This window comes from Coregonus clupeaformis, unplaced genomic scaffold (genome assembly GCF_020615455.1).
Source record: "Coregonus clupeaformis isolate EN_2021a unplaced genomic scaffold, ASM2061545v1 scaf0335, whole genome shotgun sequence".
In the NCBI taxonomy this organism is placed as follows: domain Eukaryota; kingdom Metazoa; phylum Chordata; class Actinopteri; order Salmoniformes; family Salmonidae; genus Coregonus; species Coregonus clupeaformis.
In genome coordinates this window covers 242089-252500 of record NW_025533790.1, presented here as the reverse complement: position 1 = coordinate 252500, position 10412 = coordinate 242089, and the positions used below count along the sequence as shown (strand labels likewise).

The 10412-nt window shown below is 39.1% G+C and overlaps 1 protein-coding gene across 1 annotated transcript; it reads right to left on the bottom strand.

The window, feature by feature from the left end:
- Positions 1 to 7433: 7433 nt before the first annotated feature.
- On the bottom strand, positions 7434 to 9929 carry LOC121544304 (homeobox protein goosecoid). Its single transcript, XM_041854222.2, has 3 exons — positions 9431 to 9929; positions 8529 to 8788; positions 7434 to 8188 (listed from the first exon to the last, which is right to left on the bottom strand). Exons 1-3 carry the CDS (start codon positions 9744 to 9746, stop codon positions 8039 to 8041), a joined length of 726 nt encoding a protein of 241 aa, XP_041710156.1. The 5' UTR covers positions 9747 to 9929; the 3' UTR covers positions 7434 to 8038.
- Positions 9930 to 10412: the final 483 nt, after the last annotated feature.

Here is a 10412-nt window from a genome sequence, read left to right as displayed (position 1 = left end):
CTAAACTCAGCTATAAAAGGGCGGGGGGTGGGGGGGGTGCATGCTCTGCCCTTATCTAGCTGTAAGGCAAAGGCAGCTCTGATTCTGAAAGGCGGAGAGAGGAGAGAGAGACAGAGATTGAGAGAGAGAGAGAGAGAGAGAGAGAGAGAGAGAGAGAGAGAGAGAGAGAGAGAGAGAGAGAGAGAGAGAGAGAGAGAGAGAGAGAGAGAGAGAGAGAGAGAGAGAGAGAGAGAGAGAGAGAGAGAGAGAGAGAGAGACAGACAGACAGACAGACAGACAGACAGACAGACAGACAGACAGACAGACAGACAGACAGACAGACAGACAGACAGACAGACAGACAGACAGACAGACAGACAGACAGACAGACAGACAGGGGACAAAATGAAAACAAACACCAAACCACACGTCTTCCCAGTGAAATATGGTAATAATACAGGAGGAAGTTTACATTTTTGTAAAAATATACAGTATTTCTGAGTTCCTGCCTGCCATGAGGAGGCCATTTTATATGTTTCTGAAAGTGGACCACAGAGCTGGCCAACACCCTTGTCTATCTTTAGAATTACCAGGGAATCCACCCAAGAGCTGTCAGTCCAGCGGCCAAATCCCCCAGCACTAAGACTCTCCAGACCCCATGGACTAATAACATTATTCAGAGATCTGGGGTCCTCAGGGCTGATACCGTATGGTATGGAGAGTAAATACATCAGCCATCAACATTTCAGGGGAGAGGGCAAAGCTTATGTAAGAGAAACATGCCCAGAGCAGGGCTGGACCACTGCAAAATATAGCGAGACTTCTGGGCGATTAAAAAAAAAAAAAAAAGTTTTCTCTAAACACTTGCAAAGAAGCAAAGATTGATCTTCTCTGAGAGTTAACTCAATACCTCATTTTTCTTGGACTCCACCTATGTTTTTCCAAGTGCCCGGGAACGATGCATAAAAGAGGTCAAAGAAATAATGGTTTAGCAAAAAAAAAGTTGCATTACATTTGTGAAATTAAAATGACTGCCTATGAAAAAAGCAGAGATTGATGACTGTGGCTGGCCCTGTGCTTTGTATATCTCACTGGCGTTCTGCACTGCAACACTTTATAAATCACAGCCGAATAAGGGGTTATTAGGAATATGTGTTATGGTCAAATCTTTAAGTACCTGCTCTGGAGCTCCTCTAATCTGTTTTAAACAGTCGCTTTAGAAGTCCCAAGTTATTACTTTTCCCATATTAAATACATCCCTGGAAACAATCAGATAATACCCATCACAGGATTAAATAGAACATCATTATAGGATCTCTATGGTAACTGTCTTGGACAATTAGTTGGGTTGGAAAATCAAACTGATCACATGAGAATGCGTGTAGAATAGTTATGCCCTTTGAATTATTCAGGAATTTATATAATGTAGAAAATATTAGTTGATAGATTGTATAGCACTAAAACACTGACACTAATGACAATCATTAGCCGATAATATAAAGATGCAATCATAAAGATACAATCATTATAGTGCACATTATATCATGAAGATACAATCATTATAGTGCACATTGCTTAAGTCAAATGGTGTGTATCATGATTATATAGTTTAGGAAATATCCCAAAGGACTAATAACATTTCCACATAATGATCATATTTCTATCTAGGTACTAAATGTTATTACAATCTTACAAGGGAGTGCATAAATTAAATGATGCTAAATAAAATAAAATAAAAACTCTCCCCATACAATCACTCATTGCTATTACATTTGAGTCATTTAGCAGACGCTCTTATCCAGAGCGACTTACAGGAGCAATTAGGGTTAAGTGCCTTGCTCAAGGGCACTTCAACATATTTGTCACCTAGTCAGTTCGGGTATTCAAACCAGCGACCTTCCGGTTACTGGCCCACCGCTAGTGTATACCTTATTGCTGTATAAGCTCATAGAAATAATACAAATGTAAAACATTTGAAAAATCTAGTTACTTTGTAACAAAAACAAAATGTGTGTGTGTGGCCCCGGCCCCCACACATGCTCTTTTGTATTGCAATGGGAATGTATTAGAAAAATATATATACATATACATTTTGAAAACTCAATATAAGACATAAACCATGACATAAAATATATTTCATGCCTAAATATATTACTTGTGAAAGAGTTTGTTGTGTCTCATATTCCAGTTTATTGGCAAGACATAGAAAATAAGTATTGTGAAACATGATACAGGCACAGTTGGCTAATCTCCAAGGTCAATTTGTGTTGTTTTTCTGCATTTAATTAACCGATTGATTTAGATAAACTCTGAAAGTTTTGGCTCTGATTGTCCTTCATATCATGTTGACTTATTTTATTGACAAGTTTTGTTTCAGAGTTCATCTTACAGCAGGCAACAGAACAACCCAAAGCAAACCCCAAATCTTCAGTACTGAGTGAAAGAGTCTAAAGCAGTGTTTTTGTAAACTGCAGGACTCCTTAAATAGGCCACTACTGTAGTTGCTATGCTATATGTATAGTTGGTTAGCTCTGTGGCCTGCTAGCCCACTCAGGGTAGCCTTTCTCTGGTGAAAGGGGAGAACTTGACCCTGTGATTCAATACAACTCTCCTTCCCTGGATGGAGAGAGACAAGGCCACATGTCGGTTTACAAAGTTAACTTCTATTACAATTACTCCTTAAAAGGAAAATATAAGAGCCAAAGGAGGACTATTATCATCATGTCCACTGGCTGTCCACCGTGAAGGGAAAGGGGATACCTAGTCAGTTGCACAACATTTACCAAAAAATGAGTCTTCCGCATTTAACCCAACCCCTCTGAATCAGAGAGTTGCCGGGGGCTGACTTAATCGATATCCACGTCTTTGGCGCCCGGTGAGGAGTTGTTAACTACCTTGCTCTAGGACAGAACGGCAGATTTTCCACCTTGCCGGCTCGGGGATTCGCACAAGCAACCTATCGGTTACTGTCCCAACGCTTTAACCACTAGGATACATATTTTACATTTACATTTTAGTCATTTAGCAGACGCTCTTATCCAGAGCGACTTACAGGAGCAATTAGGGTTAAGTGCCTATAAAGGTATATGTGGTATATTTAATAGAGATCTTAAAACACACATTTTTAGCTTTGCTTTTCCTTAGGGTGCTTTTTTTGTCTTTTAGTTTGTATTGTTCTTCTTTAGTTTTGTATCGTCATGTTTATTATGTAGTAAATATTTCCGTTTTTATTTTCATTGTTTTTGTGTGGTTTTTTGTGTGAAAGCGCATTGCGTTGCATTCATGTCTGAAATGTACTATATAAATAACGTTTGATTTGATATGTGAGTAGTTCTGCAGAGGGGCTTGGCTAAATTATCTAACACAGAGTTCACACATAATTCACTGATCATAAACCAATCGAAGGGAACAGAAAGGCACTGACTCAAATTAATTGGACATAAATATTATGGTTTGTTTGGTGAGGCTGTGATTTGGATTCTATGACCTTGGAAGATGGAAAATATAAATCTTAAAATGCCAAGTCAACTTAGCATTGCTGTTAAGTATGGAACGGAAAATGGAGATGTATTTCTGTTCAGTTTTTCCAATATTTTATTGTACGGTAAATATGCAGGCACTCCACTTATAACTTATATCATATAACAATGTAACACAGCATTGTAAATACAACACAATTCCATGTTCACTATTTGCCACTGTTGGATATTAGGGCTGGTGTAGACATGGAGTAAATAAGATATATGTTATAAATTGTGTATGACATGGACATATTGATCAGCTGCCATGAAGATCACCATCATCCATTATAGAAAACCAGGGCATAAAATTAACACATGCCAAATGCGGGTAGATTTAGGTATTGAAAGGTAAGAATGTCTATTTCACCAGCCTCGTTGCCTGGTGGTCTATTTGCAGGGCTACAGTGCAAGCATTAGGCCTACATTAGCCAATAAAAATAGTCAAAAGTCAAGTATGAGCATATGTGCGAGTTGCGATTTATAGCAGGAAAATGCAGCAGTGTCTGTTTTCAAAGTATTTTGTTATGTTTCATAACAGCTTATTGTACAAATAAATACGAATCCTATATCCTCAACTCACGCAGCATCCTCAACTCACGCAGCAACACTGTCTGGCAGGGGAGCTGAGTGCACTGAGTGAAGTGCTGATAGATTCATTTTTGGAGGTGCTGCGCACAGGCATAAAAGTTGGTCTAATTTAGTCTAAAGTCTACAAAGTGTGACTTTGTCCTCGTGTGTCTTAGCTATTTACATTGTTTTGTTCACAAGCTCGGCTGCTTTTCAACGCTAGTTTGAGTCTGCTGCTTCAACTGATAGTGTAGAGACGCCCTAATCAGATCCCAAATCTCACACGCATATGGACACAAGTGACGACTCAAGTGGCCCCATTACCACGGTAACCTCCCGCCCTTAAAGGGGCAGCTGAACATTTTGTCTCATCTGATAGTTTGGTTAAAATACTTAGGTCACAAAAATTGGTCACATTACAAAGCATGGTAAAATATCTGAGTGGCGGGATTTTTTCATATACCTGCCACAGTGGCTAGTGGGCCAAAAATTAAATGTTAGGCCCTGTGGAACACTATTTGAATCAGGTATGGAATCACTATGAATTACACTTTAAATGGGCATCAATTTGTACATCCATGTACTACACGAACAGCATGGGTGGGGCTTAAATTGTATTGTAAAAAATAATTCACCATTGAATTTGATCACCAACCCTCACACATGAATTTGAACAGTGGGAACCGTGTTGGCCTTCTAGGAAGGCCTAAGGATTTATACATAAATAAAATACATATGTTTTTTTTCTTCATTAAATTTAGTTTTCAGTTCTATTACATTTTTACAATAGTTTTTATGATCTTCTGATTTAATCTCTTCCGTTTGTGTTGGAAGGAGACGGGTTAATACTGAAGAGAAATAAATATCCAATCATGATTTTTCTTTGGTAGACTCTGGGTAGAAACTTCTAGCTAGCTCAGCCAGCCATTGGCTAGGCCTTCAGAAACTGGACCAAAGACCTCTGTCATTCAACTGTATTAGAGCATAATTTTGGAGTGACAGTGGAATGAACCAATCATATTTTGACTTGCAGTGGGTGGGACGTTTAAAAAAAAGTGAAAATGTGTAGACCGCTAATAGTGCAATTTGTTAGCGTCACCATTTTCAGGATTAGGCTATTTTTCAAACCTTCGTTTACATATGATCATAATCTGGTGGCAGAGTTCCTTATTTTATTTTTTTGCAGCTTGCTTGTTGTTAGCTATTTCTTTGAAAATAATGACTGTAAGCATTGACAATAAACATTGTTGCATTTAAACTTTAGATCACGGGTTAGTGTGATGAACTTGATAAAATATGTTTGCAATGCTGGTTTGTTGATTTCATTTTGGAAATGAAATGGTTGTGCTTTTGTATTGTTCTGATTGCATGGGGCCTCCTGGAGTGAATGGGCTGCTTATTCTGTCGCCTGTCTATCAGCCCTGTCTATTGACGAAAACTGTCTCTCCTTCAGCGCCATGGAGTGCACAGGTCGATGTTCTTTCAGCACCAGGAGCCTGTCATCTTTGATGTGACACACTTGTTGTCACTATTGGTGATAGTGTGATAATATAATAACATGCCATTTAGCAGAAGCTTTTATCCACAGCGACTTACAGTCATGTGTGCATACATTTTTACGTATGGGTGGTCCCGGGGATCGAACCCACTACATTGGCGTTACAAGCTCCATGCTCTACCAATTGAGCTACAGAGGACCACATAGTGGTGATAGTGGTGTTAGTGGTGTTAGGCTACCATTGGTTGTGTAAACAGCGTGTTTTTTTGTTTTGCTAGTCGCATTATTTTATGCTGTGTGTCACATGTTGTGTCCATGCCGGTTCTGTCTCTGTGTGTGCAACAGCCCGAAACGCGGCCAGGCCTGTTTGATTCATTTATAATGTCAGCAAAAAACATTGCTCCTCCTTCACTACGAATGGTCTGACTACAGAATATATACGGGCGCATTCGGTGATGCTATGTGTTATTTTTATTTTCTTGATTTTTGAGTTTGATACAACCTATTGTATTGGAAGATGTTTGATCCCTCTGAAGGTCTATGTCCTATAGTCCTGGTTCGCCACTGCATTTGAACTAGTCTACCATATTATATATTGAGCAACCTCCGGTGTATTGCAACCGTTCTGTATTGCAATGGATCTCCCTTATTCCGTGTGAGAAAATAAGACTTGAGCAACTGACCCATCATTTGTACAACATGTTGTCTAAAACTCTTAGTCATTTCACTTTTAGTGCTTTATATCAGATATTTGATCTCATCTCATCTCATAAAAATTGATTTGATTTGATTGGAGGTGAATTTAGGTTGGTAGTTTTGGGGATTCATTTGGGACAAAATGGTTATTTGATCGCCTTAACCTAGAACTGTGAAATGATGGAAAAGTAGCCTACATGGTAGACAATTCTGTTGAGTTGCTAGCTGAAATATGAATGATCTGCATAACAGCAATAATCAAATCAAATTGTATTTGTTACATGCTTCGTAACCAACAGGTATAGACTAACAGTGAAATGCTTACGGGCACTTCCCAACAATGCAGCAAGAAAAAAAAGATAAATAATAACACGAGGAATTAAATACACAATGAGTAACGATGACTTGGCTATATACACGGGGTACCAGTACCGAGTCGATGTGCAGGCTACGAGGTAGGCTAATTGAGGTAGATATGTACATATAGGTAGGGATAAAGTGACTAGGCAACAGGATAGATAATAAACAGTAACAGATAATCCTGTTATCATTTAGGTTATAAAGACAATCGTTGATTTTTCCAAAGAGTTTTAAATGAGTCTATAGGCTATTAGGCTAATCATGAGTTAGGCCTATAAATATGCGTATCATAATTAATCTATTTGAAACACCTGTTGCTTTGAATGTTTTGAAATGATAGGCTCAGCTTTGCCAATTGTAAACGAAATAATTTTTACTTTTGATAATCATTTTTGTTTCCTTTTAATTGAAGGTGCCAAAAAAAGCTCGACAGTAAATTATATATAGACTATTCTCACTGTCTATTTTGCCACATCAGAGGCAAATTAATCGATTTTTAAAATTTTTTAAAAAGCTGTATTACAACTCTTGTGTTTGGTAGCTTACCTAACGCATTAAATAAAATGTTATAAGAAGACTAGAAGCTTCATATCAACTGCATCATTTAGGACCCTTTTCCAGAATTTATCCGCATGCGATTCAAGCACTATTTCCATGCATACGGGTGTCTTTTGCAGTGCGTCTTTTTTCAAATGTCTTGAAAACAGCACACTTTTGCCTACTGTCAATCAAGGCATTTTCATTTCCAATTCATAAATATAGATAATATTATTAGAAATAGAAGGAAAACATGCTAAAGGAGACAAAGGAAATAGAGATGATTCAGATATGATTTAATGTAGATTCATTGTTCCTGTAATTATCATTAATTGCAACATATTGACAAATCATTTTAGTCAAATCCCCAAACACGTCTGTATGGTTATGAGTTGACAAATATAGCTTTGTCCTTTTATCTTATAAAGGTGACAAAACGCTTCCCCGTCAATAGTTCCACATTAAGTGTGATTCCTGTTAACTCTATGAATATATTTTCCCCATTGATGTAGTTTCAGAATATTATTTGCGGTAAATAACAATATCCGATGTATAACATGTAATATCTATATGAGATGTAATGTCTGTTCGCGAAGTATTGAGACACGCCAGAAAACTGATCCTGGCTCCTTGCTCACCACATCTTCGGGACGGTATGCTTAACAAAAACTTTAAATTAAATATAAATAGCTTACCCCATAGCAATAATAAAAGTAATATTTACTATACAACTGTGCAACATCATGTCAAAAGATTTCATTACTTCAGTCCACATCACATTATGTACAAGAAGTCCAAATCCTGTGTGAAGCCTATTTGCGCATCCACCTATAGGCTATGCAACCAACAGTCTTTTCTATTTTTTTGTGTTAGATTAATATCAGCTGTCCGAATCCACATCACTTTTGTTTTCCTCGGTTTTCTCTGTGGGTGTTTTCGTCGATTTGTTCCATTTCTGTGAGTTTTCAGATTCTTCCGAGGACGACCTTTTCTGTCTTCTCCATTTCGCTCGTCTGTTTTTGAACCACACCTATGCGAAAATAGAAGATACAATATTTTTTACTTTGTATGAAATATTTGTTATACCGTGTTGTAGAGTACTTGTAACGTAATTTGGGTTAATATAACATATTTTTGGCACTAGAAAGACGTAAACGATTTCTATTACTATGTGCGTAACGCTTGGATAGAATATTTGGCCATTCAACGAATGTGCATAATTGTTACAATGCGCAACGAACGTTCTATATTGATACCTTTATTTTCGTCATATGGAGAGATCCTTCACAGATATTCTGAAAATAAACGCAGCCTAATGTGTGTATAGCGGGGGTAGACAGCCAGCAACACAGGGCCGTGCATGCACTCACCTCGACCTTCTCCTCCCGTAGGTGCACTCTCCGCGCGAGCTGTTCCCGTGTGCCAACGTCAGGGTACTTGGTCTCCTGAAAGAGATTTTCCAGGGCCTCGAGCTGCTCGTCGGTGAAGATGGTCCGGTGTCTCCTCTTGCGTCGGCAGTGGAGCTGGTTCAGGAGCTGCAGCTCGGTCCGAGACAAGGTGCCCACGTTCATATAGGACATCATCTGGTGCGGGATGGGAGAGATGAGCACAGAGCCCGTGCGGTCATAAGCTGCATGGAGAAATAAACAAACATTTGTTTGTCCTCAATGAATAATTCAATTCGCACCACACCCAATAGGCCTATACAGATATCACAAATGAAAAAAATGAAAAAAAAAAATCCGCACAAATCAAACTATTTAGACAGCAAAAACAACACCTTTACACATGTATAATATAGCACACGCATCATCCCATGCAAATGTCTACACAAAGTTTAGCATAAAATGTATTCTAGTTAATGCGTAAAAGTAAAACTGAATTAGAGTAGGCCTATACCATGGATAGGCTTCTTAAATAGGCTATATGTGCCACCAAAATGACTGTGTGTGTAATGTTGCGCAATGGGCGCATTCACAAGTTAAAACACCAACCAATTTACCTATATTTACATTTACATTTAAGTCATTTAGTAGACGCTCTTATCCAGAGCGACTTACAAATTGGTGCATTCAACTTAGGATAGCCAGTGGGACAACCACATCTTCATCACAGTAAGTGCACTATATCTATCATCCACTATAGCCTAACATAATGTTTTAACTTTTACTTGTCATTACAGGCAGCGTTACATTGTCCATCACCCAAGGAACATGCAGAGTTTTTAATGTTTACTTTTGACTACAGATAGAAGTGGGAGAGGGCAACCTACCTGTTGGAATACACGGGCACTGTTGCGAGCCGAGGGTAGGGATAGCGCTGCAGCAAGCAGGCCCACTGGGGCCCTGCACATGCAGTTGTCCATAATAATAGTTATTATATCCTATTCTAGTCCCGTTCACCGCCTGGATGCCCGAGGGAGAAGGTCCAGTTGTGTGCGAGTAGAGTCCATTATAATCGGCAGCGGTGTAGATGGAATCCGTGAGGTTCGAGAACACCACCGGGGCATTCCGATGGAGGAGCACTGAGTCCTTGCAAGTGGGTCTCCCGGCCAGGATACTGTCGATGCTAAACATACCAGCGGGCATCACCGATACGTGAAAAGGGAGATAAAAACCGCTTTGCTTTTAAAAGTCCTAAATTCGTATCGGTCAGGAAAAAGTCCGTGGAAAGTTCCTAAATCTGCGTCATAACATCGAGTTTGTTGACGTTGGCGTGTTTTTCTCGTGTAGGACCAACTCCGGTGGCCGGTGGGTGCGTTGAGACTGAGGCTTCACTAACTTGTTTTCGTGGTCCACTTGAACTCCAGCCCCGTTATATACTCGGCTGACGTCACCGACCAGTTGAGCCTGTGCTGGAGAAGCAGATGACGAGCCGAGAGCAGAGATTGGCTGGTTTTAGGGTTAGCACACAATGGTGTGAAAGGCACAGATCTGTGTATTGAGAATTAATTAAATTAAATTAATCCGAACTGTTTGCAGACGTTTGAAACAAACCATCCAACTCAGTGCAATGTCAGCCATGAGGGTTAAATGTACAATGTAGGCTAATCAGTTTAATTTCATTGTCAGCAAAATGACTTGTAAACACATTTCCTGTGAACTCATTAGCGAACAATCAGATGCTGCTTCTTGTCAAATCTATCTATACTAATACATGTAACTTTTGTCTAGGGTATAGGACTACATTAATTTGTGAAACTGTGTGTGTATGTGTCTCTAATAATCCTCATCTTATTTACAGACCATACATAC

What these genes read in the sequence shown, in the direction of transcription:
- LOC121544304 (XM_041854222.2), bottom strand. Translation starts at nt 9,746, where the DNA reads ATGCCCGCTGGTATGTTTAGCATCGACAGTATCCTGGCCGGGAGACCC. An exon ending in GTGCCCGTGTATTCCAACAG is followed by an intron (nt 8,789 to 9,430) that starts GTAGGTTGCCCT and finishes TTCTCCATGCAG; the next exon opens with CTTATGACCGCACGGGCTCT. An exon ending in TACGGGAGGAGAAGGTCGAG is followed by an intron (nt 8,189 to 8,528) that starts GTGAGTGCATGC and finishes ATTTTCGCATAG; the next exon opens with GTGTGGTTCAAAAACAGACG.